The 18609-nt window shown below is 45.2% G+C and overlaps 1 protein-coding gene and 1 long non-coding RNA gene across 13 annotated transcripts in view; one reads left to right on the top strand and one right to left on the bottom strand.

Annotated features, from left to right (window-relative positions):
* sash1a (SAM and SH3 domain containing 1a) overlaps positions 1-18609 on the top strand; it is a 270190-nt gene that overhangs the window by 238934 nt on the left and 12647 nt on the right. For 9 of the 11 annotated variants that reach the window (XM_037085802.1, XM_037085801.1, XM_037085799.1 and 6 more), the window contains 12 exons: positions 697-737; positions 853-942; positions 1037-1149; positions 2365-2463; positions 7581-7716; positions 8142-8563; positions 11545-11619; positions 11773-11916; positions 13718-13850; positions 14754-14923; positions 15525-15734; positions 18459-18609. In XM_037085802.1, the coding sequence (XP_036941697.1) occupies positions 697-737; positions 853-942; positions 1037-1149; positions 2365-2463; positions 7581-7716; positions 8142-8563; positions 11545-11619; positions 11773-11916; positions 13718-13850; positions 14754-14923; positions 15525-15734; positions 18459-18609 (1784 nt within the window). Of the gene's footprint in view, positions 1-696; positions 738-852; positions 943-1036; positions 1150-2364; positions 2464-7580; positions 7717-8141; positions 9119-11544; positions 11620-11772; positions 11917-13717; positions 13851-14753; positions 14924-15524; positions 15735-18458 lie in introns of all 11 variants that reach the window. The other 2 variants (XM_037085796.1, XM_037085798.1) reach the window with 2 other exon arrangements.
* Positions 13860-18556, bottom strand: LOC119012211. 2 transcript variants are annotated; one of them, XR_005072397.1, is made up of 3 exons: positions 18433-18556; positions 15019-15136; positions 13860-14501 (listed from the first exon to the last, which is right to left on the bottom strand). It is a non-coding gene; the product is annotated as an uncharacterized LOC119012211 (long non-coding RNA). The 2 variants fall into 2 exon arrangements; XR_005072396.1 differs by having other exon boundaries at positions 18407-18528.

The following is an 18609-nucleotide window of genomic DNA, read 5'->3' on the forward strand; positions in this document are numbered from 1 at the left end:
CTCCCTTTCCTTTTTTCTCTGTAAAGAAGACACTAATAGGTTTCTGTTGTTGTTTCCTGGCTCCTAAAGCGAGGCTGCTCATACGTGACCTTTTGATTGGAAGCTGAGTGCAGCTCATGTGTCACAAGCGGCTCCGGAGCAGCTATTTTCTCCCCCCAGTTAGGTCTGATTATTTAGGAAAGGTTTACAGACATGTCAGGACTCCAGTTATTTTCCATCTCTCCCTCTCTTTTTCATGCCCTCTCCTCCTCTTCTCCCACTCGCCCTCTCCGTCTTCCTCGTGACTGTCTATCCTGTGGAGGGAAGTGGAAAAACAAACAGGCTGAGTCTGCCTTGTGGTTTCTCCTTCTCCTTCTCCTCCTCCTCCCATCTCTCTCTTCCTTAATTCCATACTTTTGCTCTTCGCTTTCTCTTTTTCTTCATCCTTCATCCTGTTTCTTAAACACTTTGTATATCTGCAATCTTCCTCTCCTCTCTTCTGTTTTCCTCTCCTCTCCTTCAATCTCTTTCTCCCTCTTAAGCCTCAGGAGCCTGGTTTGCTGTCAGACAAGTACCACCACTGACCCCCAGTGGTGAACAGACAGAAGTGCACCCTAGCCCGTTTTGATGCAAGACTAATGACTTCATGATAAGATGAGACATTTTCTAATGTTGCCCCTAACGTTTTCTAACTCTCTTTCTTTACTGTCTTCCCAGAATGCCCCTGCACAAATCCAGCTCTGAAGATGGATCTGGAGGTATGCTGAGATGCATTTTCGTGTTTGTCTTCTGCTGTTGTATTATTTTTCCAATGGTTGTCATTCATCAGGTGAATGTTTCTCCCTATCTGACCGAGCCTGCCCTCCCTTGTAGGTAAATGGGACAACAAGAAGAAGAACAAGTCTTTTTGGCAGAACTTCCGCAAGTCGCAGCACAAACCAGTCATGCGTCAGACATCCAAAGGTTGGTGCAGCTTTGTTTAGTCGATCTGCAGCGCCGAGCAGTGCCGAGCTCCCTCCTTCCATGTTTGACCTTTTTCTTCCTTGCGCCCCTCCAGGAGAAGACATCGGCTATGTGGCCAGCGAGATCACCATGAGCGACGAAGAGCGCATCCAGCTGATGATGATGGTGAAAGAGAAGATGATCACCGTCGAGGAGGCTCTGGCTCGGGTAGGCGTTCCCCCCTCACTGACTTCCTGCCTCATCTGTTGCCGCCTTCCCCCACACTCACCCCTCCGTAGCCCATTCCCCCAATCCCCGCTCTCCCCCTGACCTCCACCTGGATTAGTTTCCTGCTCCATATTCCCACTGTAGTTCGGGCTTACTAAAACGACTCACTCTTACTAACACATACGAGGCCCCGCATTTTAACCCCGCATTGTCCTCTACACACACACACGTGCACACGCACACTCACAAACTCCAGATGATTGGTGTTTCCAGAGGCTCAAGAGTTCTGGGGGATTTCAGGGGTGTGAGCTCATGGAGTGTGTGTGGGTGTGTTGTTCAGTTCCTAATTGCTGGGATCTGGTGATCATGGTAACTCAACAGCGCCATCTGTCGGTCGGGATGCTCTCGTGCATTGTGGTCTTTCTTCTCTCTAGGTGGACATGGTGGATAACTACTTGGCTTTACTTTCTTCCTTCTTCTTCTTCTTTCATTGCCCTCTTCTTTTTCTTGTTGTTCTTCTTCTTCCTCCGTCATCTTCCCTGTCAATCAGCTTCTGTCCTGTCTTGCTCATGGGAAGCATGACTGTCCAGCAGCACTAGGGTGCTGGGTTGCTCTCCACAGGGCAGATGTTAATTATCCCCTTCTGCCTCTTTTTTTTTCCTCCAGAACTTTGATTTTTCTCCTTCGGGCCAATAGCTTCTCGCTGTAGCAATCGGCACTCCAGTTAAACCAAGCAATGATCAGCCTCTGTGGATAGCCAAGTCAACCCCTTTGTTTGTGCCTCTGTGTCTTTGTTTAGCTAGCGGCGTGTAGTATGTGTCCAGGGATGTAGTGGAATATAATTAGAAAATAATCTAACCCACCTCTCACTCAGTTCCCTTTATTAAATTGATTTATGCTCAGGAAGGCAAAAAAAATGATACCACACACATATTAGTAGGCAAATTAATGTTTTGCAAAGACTTAAATTTAATGGTTGCAAAGCTCATACTCAAATAGAACACAGTACTATAGTACACCTTTAATTTACCGCTACATCACTGGTTGAGTCCTTCTGTCCTGTCTGTCTGTCTGTATACATGCACTGTGAATGCACCCGCTTGATATCTATCACTCGTCCGATAGCGCACTGGAGAGATGTAGCATGCCTGGTGAGAGTGGGTGGCCCCCCCGTTCCTGTTCCTCTGCCTCTCTAAACTCTTCTTCTCCACGTAGCTGAAGGAGTATGAGCGCAGCAGACAGTCCAGCAGTAGTGACACTGCAGAGTGGGCTGATGGATCTGCAGCCAATCTAAACCAGTCCTCGAACTGCAACGTAAGTACACCCCCCCCCCAAAAAAACCCCAACCCTACTTCTTACCTCTCTTTAACACTCTCACCTCGACCACTCTCACCTTTTTAAGTTTGATTTTTCCAGCCGACGAGGTTGTGGAGGAGGTTGTTGTTTGGAGATACGTGCGAATGAATGTGTGTTTTAAAGGAAAAGTTCAGCCAAAAAATGAAAATGCTGTCATTGTCTGCTCACCCCCCCCCCCCCCATCCTGATGGAAAAGACGAGTGAAGTTTTGTGGTCCACAAAAACATTTCTGGAGCTTCACAGCGAAAAGAGCATTGCAGTGTTCTCCTAAATAACCAGAGTTGGATGGGGACGTACAGCTCTTCCAGTGTAATCCAAGCCTCTATAAGCCCCACAAGACTTGGTTTGTGCTGAATGAGCTTCATAGGGAATACATTTCGAAACAAGTCCCCATCTGCTTCCGTTGTTTGAAAGATCGCTGCAATGCTGTTTTGCTGTGAAGCTCCAGAAATGTTCGGCGGACTACGAAACTTCACCCTACTTTCTATTGGAAAATGTTCATTTTATTTGGGTGAGCTTATCCTTTAATCAGCTGTAAATGACTGCAATCTCAACTATTTTCCTCCAGCTTGATGTCTAGACCACTTAAAGACTTCCCTTGTTTACATAGGTGTGAAATATTTTGACATATATTCTACATGGCATCGCATTAACCACCTCCGTTCAGTTTTTTTTTGTTTTATCTTGCCTACTCTCCCTCTATCTCCCCTTCTCTCTCTGCTCTTCACTCATCGGCTGAACTACAATATATCCACTTGTGCACGTATGTTCGCTCCACCATGTCATGTGCATCTTATTAGCAGGAGTGCTACCTCTTTGATTATTTTCCCACTGGTTTTCTGTGACTGCTTGGTCACAATGAGAATTTATGCTGTTTGTTGTCAATCCTTATTTTATTCATCCATCAGGTTGATCCAATCATGAGCACCTTGTTTGAAATATTTCCTCCATTGGCTGCCGCAGTGACAAGGAAATTGTCTTGTGGAAATTTACCCGGGGTCCGTTTCCATCAATCAGTCGTAATTGTAACTTGCGGAAAGCCAAACGGAGAGTCACACAAAAATCTACCTGAAACCCCCTTGTGGCGTTCGCCTTTGTTGGCAGCGATCTCATCAGCTGCGATCCCTGCGGAGGAGGCCTTTTGAGCATTCTCTGCGTTGTGGAGCTGGAGCTCAAGACAATCGAGTTCTGACGGATGCTATTTTTGCCGTTCAGCAAAATCGTATGTTTGTATGTCTTCTTAAAAATAATGTAGGTCAGCTCCGATGCAATTTCATGACTCACAGAAGTCGCAGCAGCTTTTTAATTAGCTCAGTACAGTATGGAATCATATGGGAATGGCGCGGTGTCATGCAGCCTCACACACTGACCCACTTTTTGACAGGAAGTGAGTTTATACAAACACACAAATTCCGAGTCGTCTGAAGATGATTTCCCAGCCACGTACATGCTGTTGCTATTCTGAAATGAGCTACTTACTCAAGACTAAACAGCACTGACATTCTGCATTTACTCCCATCCACTTTATGCTTGTGCATTTCATAATCTCGTTCTTAAAGCAAATGGAAGGTTGACCCTAAAACCTCTCAGACAGATTTAGATTTAATCACCCATTTTTCTCAAGTGGATGAATATGGTTTCGGCATGCAAGACTCTTGCACATTCAAAGCTGTGAATCTCCTATGTTGGTGATTTATTTAAACCATTAATTAGGACTCATGCAAAATACTTTTCTCATGTCGGCAAGTGTCCCGATTTAAATTCTTCTTCTGCGCAAGTGATTGATGATTTCCTTCCACGTTGAAATTAGGTTAATTATGCCACACATAACTCCAGCTCGAGCTCTCTGTGCTGTCTGGTGGGTCGACTTGAGTTGTGCATGAGCCTGACGATTGACTTCTCAGTCTGTCGGCCCTGGTGTTACCCCGCCTCTTCGTTACCCCGAAGAGGATGGGAGAGTTACTGAAGGAGTATTGTTTAGAGGAACACACAGCTTGGCTCTGGAGGCTGTGAACAAATGCAAGAGCTGGAGCCTTGTGAGGAAGAAAGGGAGAGAGGAAGAGGGAAGATAGACTTTTGCTCTTACCCCCGGGCCCTGAAAGAGGGGGAGTTCTGTATCTCCCTTTGCCCCGAGTTCCAAAATTGGCTTCTTCAGGAAATACTGCTGCTCTTCTGGGGCCTCTATCAGTGTCATGCACTGTCCCCTCTCCATTTTTCATAATGAATGGAATTAGGTCATCCCCAAATTCAAATAGTTAACAGTTATTCATGTGTCTGTATTCTAAATACAGATGTTTGAATATACAGTGCACGCTTGTCGCTGACATATCAGCAGTATATACATATCTTTGGCCACTCTGTGTTGTCCCCTGATGCTGTCTTCCCCCGGCGTCCGGACGCCACATTCCAGGGCTGGCCATTAGTGATGTTGGGGCCAAGGCAGGGTCAGAGGGGCTCAAACGCCGGGATTGTTCTCCGTGCACAACATGCCTTTTCTCTGGTAGCTGTGCGGCGCAGTACTTCCAAACAGCCTCCTCATTCCTCAAAGCCAAATTCACGAAATGGGCTGCAGATTATTTCGGATCGTGTCCATGTGAGAATGCAGTCGGCGCGTTGTAGATTTGAGGGTCCGACTATTTAACCTGTTGGATGTGAATGCAGAAAGTCTGAGATGAAGTGGTAAGTTTGGCATTCTTAGCTGCTCCAATCAGACTGTATCTTAAATGGTTCTCCTGTTTTTGTGGTAAAGCATGAAAACGATTTTTGGTGTTTGTGCCGTGAGGATGTTGGTTTGTCGTATCTAAGTTTAACTGCATCTCGAAAAGTCTTGGGAATGTTGCTCAAAGTAATTTGTGAAGCCAAATGGCAATTACGACGATGGAATTGTTGTCTTGACCTTGTTTTCGATGTCAGCCAGTCACCCCTGCTTGATTCATGGCCTCCGATGTTTGGCTTTCTGTTCCCTGTTTATCTAGTCATATGTGGGGACGGTGTTCCTCAGAGCTTTTTTATCACTGACCCCCTCATTCTGTTCTCCCACTCCTTTTTCCATTTCTCAGACAAGCAGAAGAACAAATTGTGTGGGTTAGCTCTGACATCAGACTGACACTCTTTCCTTGCGTTTCTCAATAATAGTTATTAAGAGAAACCAAGATACAGGAACGGACTCCAGTCCTCCCTTCGGTGGTCTCACCCATCTCATGGTCTGTCCTGCTGCTTCTTTTATCAGTACTGTCTGACACAGACTTGTTATTTCATTACATTCTCTGAAGCTAATACAAATGGAAAGTCTAAGGAGTCACCGCTGTGGCCAGAATTGTGCGGTTCAATTGAATGATTGTCAAGGAGAATCGGGTTTTCAGAACCCATTTCTGTGGTTTGTCAGAGGCCAAACGAAATGGCTGAACCCCTCGCCCTGGTCTGCTGGGCTGATATGCAAGAAACCTTGATCACTGCACCTCCTAACAGTGGAGGTAAGGGGAGGAATGTTTGTTGAGCAGACCTGCAGGATGTTGTTTCCTTTTGTTCAACTTTGATTCATAAGGCTTGGTAACACTCTGAGAAGCTCACGGTGCCGCGAAGGTGGTGGCAGTTTTTGAGGCCAGTGTCAGAGCTTTTTGATCCAACCAAGCCGCAGTTGTCAACATCACTCCTGATGCATGTCAGCAGCATCCGAGCCAGGCCTGTGGTTTCTTCCTTGTTAGCTTTCGAGCTGCATTTCATCAGAGAGAAGAGAGCTAAGCCCCGTAGGCCTGTTCTGTCTAGCTAGAGTGTGTGTGTTCGTCTGAGCGATTGTTCATGCAAGTGTGTCCCTTTGCGAGCGATGCAGTCAACCTCAACCATGGAACTGGCAGCATGTGACCAGAGACGTGGTGTGTTGCTGTGGAAACCAGTGGCAAATAGAAACAAATTAAGCTGCTGTAGCTCCATGATAGTAATGGAAGGTCCTGCCAGACAGTCCTCACACTAAAGCTTGGCTCATCAGCATCATCGGCATCATCATCATCATCACATGGAGAGCATAGTTCTACGCACATGCATGCATACACGTACAGCTCGGGGTGCATGTGTGTTTGTGTGCGAGTGATGAAACCGTTGACTCTGTGATTTGGTCTCTTTTCCACTCCACTGTGCAGAGAGCTTAAATGCAGTGGCCTTCACTGAAGGGAAAACACTAGGATGTTGACACCCATAACATACGACCATGTCCCTCCATTTCCTCTGCAGTAAACAGCCTCTGATGCCAAACAGACCATTTCTCATCAGACTGATTCACTGTCATTCAGTTGTACCCTTTTTTTTTTTTTTTTTTAAACTACTGTCTCATCTGGTTCATCATTTCAGTGGATTGTTTTTCTGTTTGCTATCAGTATGAACTTGACGCGATGTGGCGTGCCGCCATCCCTCAGATCCTCCGTTTCTCACCTCACTAACTTTGACTCCATCCTAAACAATGCTCCCGTCTATTACATCATCACAGCATCCTCAAAGTGTATTTGTCAAAGGTTTGTTTATGATAAATTGAAAACCAAAACATCGATTCTTGTTGCTTTAATGAAATGTTATGCTAAAGATGTCCCTCCTGCTCTCAACTTTGTGTTGATTAAGGTTTATTTAAAGGAGACCTATTATGCCCCCCCCCCACCCCTTCTTCAGTCTTCTTCATATCTGTTGTGAAAGTTCTTGAAAGGTAAAAAAAAAGGTAAAGTCATCGTGTCACACACTGCATAGATTATGCCTATATTCACGGTAGAAGTGAAGGTAACTGGAAGATGAAACACGACAGAGCCGACCGGAGACGCAGTATGCGGTGCTGGCTAAAGTGTTTGTACGAGTTGGCCAATCAGAACAGACTTTGTAGCCTTAACGAGACAAGAGCTAAAACAGAGCGCTTCAGACCGAGGAGTATGAGATAGTTTAAGTGTTTTTTGAGCATTAAAGCACATAAACTTATAAGATTAGCAATCCAAAGCAAAATTATGAACCTGAAAATGAGCATAACACATCTCCTTTATTTTAAAAGTCTTTGACTGTCCATCCCTTTTATTTTATCATCCCTCTCTCTTTCCCACCAGTCTCGTGAACAGTCAGACGATGAGCAATCGGAGGACTCTGTGAAGTTCAAGCGGCTTCACAAGCTGGTTAACTCGACACGCCGGGTCAGGAAAAAACTCATCAAGGTGGAGGAGGGCAAGAAACATGGCTCGGAAGGTTTGTGACACCTGAGTTCCTTTGATTGCCTCACAGTTGAACATGATTTAACTTCACTGTCAGCATGTGTTTATAACGTCAAATTAGAATTCACTCTGACTGTGTTGGAGGCATCACACACTTCATAACTTGTGAAAGCTGGATGTTGAAAATCTGTTTTGAGCTATTGTTCTCAAAGCTAAGTTAATGGGGAGCATTTCTGTATCCAACTGAGAGTTATTTAAAATCCATGCATCATTTTAAAAGTATGATTTCTTTCGCATTTTCTTCTGTCACGGATTTTGCCCAATACTCAGGCTTTAAGAATGTGTTTTGAAATGTTTTTCTGGCTAGCTGTGGTTGTGAAAACCACACATGGGTCATGAGACTCAGATGTCTGAATCCTCCTGAGTAAATGTTTCTGTCATCTTCTTCTCCCTCTTCAGATTTCCTGAATCTAGAGGCACTACCCACCTGTGAGGACAACTCAGCTCTGTACACAGGAGTCCTAAAGAAGCCCCCTTTGCCCCAGGAGACCTCCTTGCCCTCCCTCACCCAGGATCAACTTTCTTTGGATGGAGACACAGACAGTCTGACCAACTCTCCCTCCTCCAGTAGCCTGGACACCTGGTCTGGTCACAAGCTGGTCAAAACCTTCAGTAAGTCTTCCAGTTCCCACGGCCTCATCCGGCCCCCCAGGAGAACCCCGGTTGGCTCTGGGGTACTGGGAAGCTCCATCTCTGGCGTGGGAGGCAGTGGATCTTCCTTCTCAGAGTTGGATGGCTGTGGACTGGACGACGAAGGAAAGCTGTCACGCTCCACGACCGACGGCGAGATGCGGAAGGCCCTGAGCTCCATCTCTCATGGGGTAAGTAACAACGAAGCACTCTACGCCTACTATGGCCTCACCAAACCTCGCCCCAAACCCCATGCACAGTCGCGTCTCCTGATATCTCTGGATGACGGTCCACAAGGCAGCCCTAAACACCAACCTGCCAACCGGCACCATGGCAGCTGGACACACCGGAAACCCGACCCCAACTACGCTTACTCCACTAAGCATCTATTGTACCAACGCTCTCGCAACCCCAAGACCCCTGTCTCCCCTCTGTCTGTCACCCCCTCCTCCCCTGCACGCTGTGATGTAGCCAAATCAAAAGGTTTTGGAAGCGGGGGAGGGAGCTGGGTGTTCCCCTCCCGCCGGCTGCGTGGTCGAACCGCAGTCAGTGAGCTGAACATCACCTATGTGGTAGAGCGGAGCCTGTACGGTCACCTCAACTGGGCCCAGCTGGTGCGCCCAGTTACCCTCAGCCGCGCTGAGCGCCGCTGTCTATTGGAGGAGGACCGCGAGGCGGACAGGAAGTGGGCGGCCAGTGTGGACCGCTGCACCAAGCGGGTGCTCTTGCGCATCCAGCAGAAGTCTGTGAGTTTGGACCAAGAGATTTAAATCGACCGCCTCGTGTGAGCAGGACTCGGTGCGCTTCAAAGTTGCAGAAATAGCTTAAAGGTGATAGGTTGAAGGTGCAGGGAACATACACAAACAAAGACACACACCAGGTCAAATGACTTTAATTTACCTGTTCAGAGTTATTTCAGTTATAAATCTACATCTAAGTAATGCAGCTGTGCTCATGTACAGGAAAAGGCTTCAAGGCTGGTGTATCTATCACAGACCTAACTGCCCTTAGAGGAATGTCATCTTCTCTGACCTTTAAGTGGATGCCTTTGGCTTTAAACCTTTTTTTTTCAGCTGAATATTAAATTGATTCTGAAATGTGCAGTGGCCCACTTGGGAGGTTAAGTTACAGCAGAGGTTTTTTAAGTGCCTTTTGGAAATGTCAGAACCCCCCCCCGCCCAACCTCCCTGGAGGTCACGGGCAGTCACACTGATCCCTGTGGGTGAAAGAGCTGTGGTACAAGCATGAAGCTGCTCCTCCTTTAGAACTGCAGCCTCAGAGACATATTCAATGAATAGTCTTATAAAGTTGAAGTGACTGAATGTTTTTTCCCACCAATCAACACCCCACCCAAAAGACGTCTATTCAGCGCCTTTGCTGATGTTGAAAAGACTTCCATTGGAGAGCAAGAATAAATGTTTTTAACGTATAATTTTACACATCTCCTCAGCTTTTAAAGAATATCTTGTGCTTCAAAATGAATTATCCTGATGGCCAAACTTTACTCCATGCAGCCAAAGCTACAGGCTAGATTTTAACCCCCGGTACCAAATTCAGTAGTCTGAATGAGGCGTGTACTTTACCGGGAGAGCTACATATCAGCTTAATATATCATGTTTTGGTCATCTAAGTATCGAACATTAGCTTACAAGGCTGGACAACCAAACATAGTGGTCTATACAGTAGAATAGCCGAAAAAACAACAACAGGTAAATCGCATCAATTTTGTAACGTCAGCCAGCATGAAGACAAGTGATCGACTTGTTCCTCACATGTATCCACATAGTCTTGGGGCTATGAGTAGAGTTTTATAGGGGTATACGAGTAGAGTAAGTGGCACATTCTAGGCGGTGTTATAGTGGAGCTATCCTGCAGCTTTGATTGCACCTGTGTCCTGTCGTGTTCTAGTGACGTCACTGGAGGTCGTTCTCATCCAAAAAACTCTCTGCCTCCACTTTTTTTATGTTGTTGCTTTTTGTGTCCTTTTTTGGCCCGTGCCTCTCTGGTTGCAGATGTGATTTTAGTTGTTTTTCTTTCCTATAATTATCCTTTGAGAGACTTTTTTTTTTTTATACTGGGTGCATGTCCATTTCCATCGAACATTGCCATGACATTCCGAGTTCCTTTTTTTTTTTTTTTTTTGGACGTCTCTTCAAACATGTTTGTTCTCCAAACTGTGCTTTTTCCTGGGAAGTTGTGATGTGGACTGCAGCTGTGGACATCTAATATAAAAAATGTAAAAAACGTAATGTGCAAATGCCTTCTCACACAGGAGGAATCTACGCCTAAGGGGGGTTTTCAGGGGCATTTTTAAATCCAGCAGTTTAGACGTTAATGGCTTTTGAATCAGAGGAGAAATGCTATCGAGTGCCCCACTTGAACTGTTTTTCTGGCAGATGCGCATGTCTGTGTCTACATGTTTGTTTGTGACCTACTGCACAGCTTAGGGGAGGCCTCAAAAAAAGTCAAAGCCGGCTCGACGATAAGATCCTGCATCTCTTTTTCCTCTCATGTCACAGTCCCCTTTGTGTACCCCCTTATCTTGCTGTCCTCTGAAGTCAAGAAGGAAATCTCCATATCACCCTGTCCTCTCAGCAGAAACAATTTACTCTCTTTTAAAAGTGTTTCTGATGAAAATAAAACATTGTCAGCCCTAAGCAACCAACCTATATGTTTGTGCATGTTTGCATACTAAGCCCAGTTTTTGCACCCATCATAATTAACCAAAAAAGGCTGAAATGCAATCAATATATGTTCACTTGTACATATTTTTTTTTTTAGCTTAGCCACATCAAGGAATATTTTCTCCAGGGATTCGACTTTTAAAGCATATGAGCAACTTGTTACGTGCGCTCCGCGGTCAGTGTAACAGCTCATTCGCCGCAGAGCGACACACTAACTCGCAAATTTTAAAGAGGAGCTCATATAACAGTTTGTGTTACATCATGTCTGTTGGCTGTCCACAGGTCCCATATGACATCATGCCCCCACATACATACAAACCATATACCCATGTACATTAATCAAAGCTGATGCCTGCGTTGCGCCAAGCATGAATCATTCGTGAGTTGGACCCTCAAGTCGGGCGTGGACGGGGAGTTTGTGTATCGTGACCTTCTGAATGTGACTCATTTGATTGTGTTTTGCCTCTCCTCCCCCCTCACTCCAACAGAGGACTTGCAGCTTCGGAGGCTTTGACCTGTCCAACCGTTCACTCCATGTGGTCAACACCGGATCAGAGGCCAATGTAAGCGCTGGCAGCCAGTTTTGTGACAGAGACTGTGAGGAGCACTAGCTGACCTCTCCCGTCACAATGAATCACATTTTCTCTTCTGTTCTCCCTGCCCTTTGTCATCTCCTCCCCCCCGAACCGTCCTATGCCCCCTTCCTCTACTGACAGAGCAAAGACCAGGAGGCCATATACAGAGAGGTGGTCAAGTCACCCACTACATCTCGGATCTCACTGGGCAAGAAGGTCAAGTCGGTGAAGGAGACGATGAGGAAACGCATGTCGAAGAAGTACAGCAGCTCCCTGTCTGAGCAGGTTAGACGCTGAACACACGGACACACACGGATGCAATTTTTTTTGTAGCTGAAATTCAACACTGCTCAGGTTTTCAAAGCAAATAAGACCCATGTAAACATATCCAAATATGAAATAGAGACGCTAGCACATAAATAGTATCACAAATCCACACGTTATGCTTTTAATCCTCGAACAGTGAGCCAAGCGGCGTTGTAAAGACAGAAAAGCCCAGCGCGTTCTGCAAACATTTAGAGGATGTTTTGCAGTGTAAACCACAAATTCTGTCCACAGGCTGCGAGTGGGTGGTGGAGTATTTGTGTTAGTTACAGAATAAACATACAGCACTAAAACACACACACACACTTGGATTTCTTTCTTCTCTGCTCTCACTGGGCCCGGGTGGAGTGTGTGCGCTTCCATGCTGAGCTCATGGAGTGATGCAAGTCTCCCCAAGGCTGCTCACTCTTAGGAAAATGGAGACTTAAAGTGTGAGGGAGTGCACTGTAATGGCTGTCTCATCTGCCGTGGCCTAATTTCTCTGGGCATCTGGTGGGCTTCACCAGTGGGCCCCAGCCAGTCCCGCAGCCTGATATCGCCCTGCAGAATGTGTCATTAGTGCGCAGCTGAACATCTGTCGGTCACAGTGGTCTCAGCACTGTGACCCACATATCCTGGCATGAGTCAAGGAGCCGTTGGTTGGGGAGAGAGTGGAGAGAAGAATGAACTGCCATGTCTCGAAGGCTGAACAAAGGTCATTTAATGGACCACGACGCCCCCTAGTGGATTACTGAAGCAAATAAAACACAGTGCATCACAGGAGGTGTTGATGTTTGTTGTTGCTTCATTAATAGAGGCAGGTTTTTTTCCACAAAGGAAAGCTTGAAAGTTTTGAACACAATTAAAGATTAAAATAACGATTTCACCAATTTATGCAAAAATGATTCATTGAACCTCGTCAAGTGAAACACAACCTTAAAATTTCAGGTGAATTGCATTGTTACTTCCATTATTTGTTGTAATTACTGCTTAAACAAACGTCTTTGGCACAAAGCGGTCAATTTAACTCAAACTAAACTAAAACTAGATGTGAGCAAACATTTTATTGTCACTGAAATGAAAAGATAAACTAGACATTAAAGGAAGTGAACTGGAATGTTTTTGTGTATTCTGACAAAACTAAATGAAATCAAATAAAGAATATACAGGAAATGTTTTTTTTATTCTTTGTCAATTCTCTTGAAAGACAATGACACACTGTGTTTATATTGTGACAGCTGCTCGCCCTTGTTAAATAGCAAACATGCTGTAATAAAAAAAAATTCAGACTAATACGGAAACTAATAAAACCGTTTTATTATTAACGATTAAATAAAATTGAACTGAGACAAGCAAACCCACACTGGGAACAAACTGAATATAAATTTAATTGAAATGAAATAAAAATAATGAAAAATACAGAACTATAATAACTCTGTGCAGACAGGATATCAGTTATAGCTGACAGGACGAACAGAAAAGAAAGAGCTTCTTATCATAACACATTATTTTAGCAGGTCTTTGAATAAGAAAAAGGATCGATGGATACATATTTTTTTGGGCTCGAAACTTTGTGTACTCTGTATGTGCACCTGTTTTTCGATAAAGATTAAAAGAATTAAACTGACCGGTGTTTACACTCCCCCAACTGCTCGTTCTTTGTTTCCATCTATTCCCGGCTCAACCACGCTCTCACAACCATCACATCACCCCCCCCCCCAATGTCCTTTCCTTTCATTACCCATCTGCATCTCCCCCTCTTTTTTTTGTGTTTGTCTTTCAGTCAAGTCCGGATGGAGCTCCTGGCTCCCCTCAATCCCCTCAGCCTGACACCGACTCTCTGGAGAAGCCCAAGCTGAAGGCCGGAGGCTCCGTGGAAAGTCTGCGTAGTTCACTCAGCGGACAGAGTTCAATGAGTAAGACGAGAACTATTGTTTCAGAAATGGCACTCCTGGTGTGTGAGAGTGATGTTTTTTTAATGGAGTCGAGGGGAACTTGAAGCACCTTTTATGTCACACATATGTAAGATACTGAATGTAATTAAAGGGAATCTGAATATTTGTAGTCTGGCGTACAGCCCAGCGTGTTTTGAGCGTTGTTTAACACTAGATGGTGCTCGTAACATTTGCTTCCCCCAGTTGTTTATTTCAGATGCAGCTGACTGAACCTCTGCATGCTTCTGGAATTACATGCGCACCAATTATGATTTTTGCGGAGCGATAACGAATCTCTCCCTCCTGATGACAACCTGTCACGGCAGCCGTCTCGCACTCTGTGACCTCACAGAGTTTTTCCGGAGCGCGCCACGACCTCTCGGGCAAATCTCTGATTAAAACCTCTGATTACTTCAACCTGTTGTGTCCGTTACGTCTCTGTGGATAAATACCCTCCGTCGTCCCGAGCTCAGCGATTCTGAAGCCTTAGGACATGCACAAGCATAAAGGCAGACAGACAAACATGCGGTAATGATTAGGTAGGAAGTCTCTCCTCTCTGATTCCCACCATGATTTCAACAGCCTTTCCCCCTCAGATACAGAAATAGAGAGCAGAGAAATACTCCATGGGATCTGTAATACAAGTGTTTAAGAGCCTGTTAAAGTTTTCTACTCACTGCAGACACAAGAATGAAGAGAAAACGAGAAAAAATGAAAACAATCTAGCCTTTACAAAGCTTCTTGATAAACGCTAGCTATTATCTAAGCCGCAAAGACTCCTGTTAATCAGTGCATATAAATGGCTTTGTAGAGAGTGGGGGCTCTTACAGTGAGTCATTTTTAAAAGCTTCTTTAAAAAATGTCCACGTGTTGCTTTGCGTACAGGTGGTCAGACAGTGAGCACCACCGACTCGTCGGCCAGCAACCGCGAAAGTGTGAAGTCCGAGGACGGTGACGACGAAGAGCCACCTTACAGAGGACCGTTCTGTGGCCGGGCCCGGGTCCATACCGACTTCACCCCCAGCCCCTACGACACTGACTCCCTCAAACTGAAGGTAAAACTCACCCTGGGACACCTATATGATTGTTCAGTATTTTACTTTAAAGGGGCAGCTCATCCCAAAATCAAAAACACATATTTATCTCCTACCTGTAGTGCTGTTTATCCATCTACATGGTTCTGCTGTGAGTTGCAAAGTTTTTGAAGATATCGGCCGCAGAGATGTCCGTCTTCTGTCAAGTAAAAAGGCTTGTTGATCTCAAAGCACCTAAGAAAAAAAAAAGCAAGGAAAAATAAAGTTCTCCTCCTCTGCTGAGTTGTAACACTAGCTAGCCTATTTAGCTAGTTGGTGGTTTATGTGGATGTAGTACATGCACACAACCTGCATCTGAGCATCATAAGCTGATTGTAATGTTCCATTATACTCAAGAGACGGCAGACATCTTTACGGCAAATATCTCCAAAACTTGGCAACTCACACCAAAACAATGTGGATGGATAAACAGATAAATAAGTATTTTTAATTTTGGGTGAACTGTCTCTTTAACGATCCAGTTTTCCTACACTAGTCTTTTGGTCACTCGCCAGTTTAAGACTGTTAGAAAAAAATGGTTTGGTCATTATTCTGAATTCTTGCCAATGTGGCTTCTCTCCAGCGCGGCGACGTGATCGACATCATCAGTAAGCCACCCATGGGGACGTGGATGGGCCTGCTGAACAACAAAGTGGGCACCTTCAAGTTCATCTACGTGGATGTGCTGAGTGAAGAAGAGGAGAAGCCCAAGAGGCCCGTGAGGAGGAGGAGGAAGGGCCGACCACCCAAACCCACGTCGGTGGAGGAGCTGCTTGAGCGCATCAACCTCAAGGTAGATTCGGCAGGTGTACCAGAATTTGGTAACAGCTTCGCTGTGAACGCCAATGGATCAAAACCGCGCCCACCTGGCCCCGAAATAAGAGAAAACAGAACTTGAGAGGAAAATGACAATATTGTGCTCACTAAACATCCCCACAGTGCACTAGCAGACGAGCAGAGATAAGTACAGTGTAAGCAATTACAGGCTGCGCGGCTTAGGATGTTTGATCCGACACTGACGCATAAACATTAACGCCCACACTGTGCCGACCACGCCCCGACATGTGACTTGCATCTTTTCATCCAGGCCTACACGTAGCTGTGAGCTTGATATCATCTCCCTCCCACTCAGGTGGCCAGCACGCCTCACCACCCATAATAGAGACGACTACAACAACAAAAAAAGACACTGTGGGCTGTATGTTTCATCTCGTGCCAGCGCTGATCACCAAGTCACAGATTAACATGTCAAAGTTATTCATTTTACAGCACAGTCTGGGTGTAACAAGTGCATCAGGGCTTCAGCTTCCCTTTTAGTCACCACCGGATTCCTGCAGCAGGTGAAGTTGGACTAATGGCATATGGCACGTTGCAGAGGTAGCCGCCAATTTCCTATTAACCATTCTTTCCCTCATTTGCGTCCTGCTGATTATGAGGAAGCAAAAATTACATTTGATTCCCGCAGTTTTCTCATCAGGCGTAATGGCTGTGTCGGGCACCATTTGCACTCAGTTATTCAACTCTGTGTCGACACGAGTGGACTTTACTTTTCTATCACTGCGAATGAATTTAAAATCGAATTAAATAAGCTTGCATTATCTTGATTTTCTGAAGCGTCATTGCTCAAAATGAAGGCTTTTTTTTTTTTAAATTAGTTTTAAAGCTGGTGGGTTGTGACATCTGAGGGAAGTCTGAAAGTATCCAACCAAAAAAAAAATCCCAGCTGCTGCCTTCAGGCAAAGTCACCTCTGAAAACACGACGGCCCCTTAACTCTCACCGGTCTGCTGGTAGATATGTGTTAGCTGCTAGTTTGCTATGTTCCACAGGTTCTCTTTTGCTTTTTAAGTCTAATAAAACAACATTAAGAGACTGTTAAGTGACACAATGAGACAAACACAAGCAAATTAGCCATGACAATCCTGCCTCAACTCAAAAAGGCCCAGCAGGGATGGTGAGCGTCAGCGTGTGCGTTGAGCCAACTTGTTTACAAGTGGAAAAATGGCACTGTCATAATGAGCATAAACACCGAACATGGCTGTCTTTCAGACTCTCTATCGACAAGCTAGCATGTTAGCATAGGGAATTTTATTGTTTTTTGCCCTTTCTCTGCCATAATTGTTCAGCTAGCATGCTTAGCATTAGCAATATGTCCACTTCAGACACCACCAGTAGGCTATTTGATTTGTTGACAAACGTAACAGAAAATCCTTCTAAAATAACTGACCAATCCAAGGTTTAAGGTCAGGTGGAGTTTCATGGTGGCTTCAGGGAATTTTCCTGAATCATTTTTGGTTACCACATTGTAAATTTTATTTGTTGTTTATTTGTTGTTTTTTCTTTTTTTTTTTACAGCGTTCACAAAAATAGTTTGAGCTCCGTTAGGCTTTGTAAATACAGTATGAGTTATGAGTGAGCTGTCACAGATCAATGGGGAGCAAGAAAGTTGTCGTTGCGTACTTTTAGAAAACGCTAGCTTACATTTGGTTAAACCCGGCAAGCCAAAGATTTGGAACACGCATCAACAAGAGCTCCATCTGTGACCAGAGAGGTGTAAATCCCCACACTTTTGGGCCAGTTGGGATTCTCAAACCAAACGATCTCCAAACATACCCCCAAAAATACATCGAGCGGGGAATCCCCCCCCCCCCAGCCGTCTGTGTTTGTGTTAGCTGGCGGTCCTTTTGTTTAGTCCTGCATCATCCAGCAGAAATAGAACAGAGACTGGCAGTTCTCTTTGCCATGGACTCCACCATTGTAATTGATGGTCTAGCTGGTGACACACAGTCCATTTGTCAAAGTGGAAGCAGTAATAATTGTGTTGAACGATGGTGTCAGCTAACTGCACTTACACAGATCTAGATTTGATTTGAAACCTTTTTTATTTTCGGCCCCCGGTATCTGTACCCTCCCTGATAACTCAGTTGTTTGGGTGCCAAGCTCTGTTTGTTTGCAGAAATGTGTAAATTTTCTCCATCTATGGTTCGCGCAGCGCTTTGATATAATCGTTCCCATCTTAATTTTCTCCTCGTATTCCACATCGTGATGGCGGGGGATTCCCTTTCAAAGTCCCGTTTTTTTACCGCAGCTCGAGCGGCTCGGGGACTGTGGCCAGGCACCTCACGCCGCATCCTTGATTTGGTACAGCTAACGCACTAACGTTGCTACAACTCACTTTAATATGCCTTGTCAACATGACAAAGTTTGTGCCACATGAAAGCGCGTTGACTGTTTATTGGAATTAACTGCAGCTTGAAGCGATTACGTGCCAGCCGCAAAAATCAAAATAAAGGTCTAGATTTTGGCTCAGCAGTGGTTTAAAAATATACAACGTGAATGAGAAATTATGAGCAGATGACAAGTGTGTACCCCGCCTCTATGTTTGTACTGTTTTGTGCTCTCTACCCCCAATTTCTCAGTTTGTTTTTGGTCCCATGACTCAGATCCTGAGAAGTGTATTTAGACACCTTTCGTTCTTGGCTTCTCAACTAACGTGTAAGCGGCGTCTCTGTTTCACAGGAGCACATGCCCACTTTCCTGTTCAACGGCTACGAGGACCTGGACACGTTCAAGCTGCTGGAGGAGGAGGACCTGGACGAGCTGAATATCCGAGATCCTCAGCACAGGGCCGTGCTGCTCACCGCCGTGGAGCTGTTGCAGGAGTACGACA

This window comes from Acanthopagrus latus, chromosome 22 (genome assembly GCF_904848185.1).
Source record: "Acanthopagrus latus isolate v.2019 chromosome 22, fAcaLat1.1, whole genome shotgun sequence".
In the NCBI taxonomy this organism is placed as follows: domain Eukaryota; kingdom Metazoa; phylum Chordata; class Actinopteri; order Spariformes; family Sparidae; genus Acanthopagrus; species Acanthopagrus latus.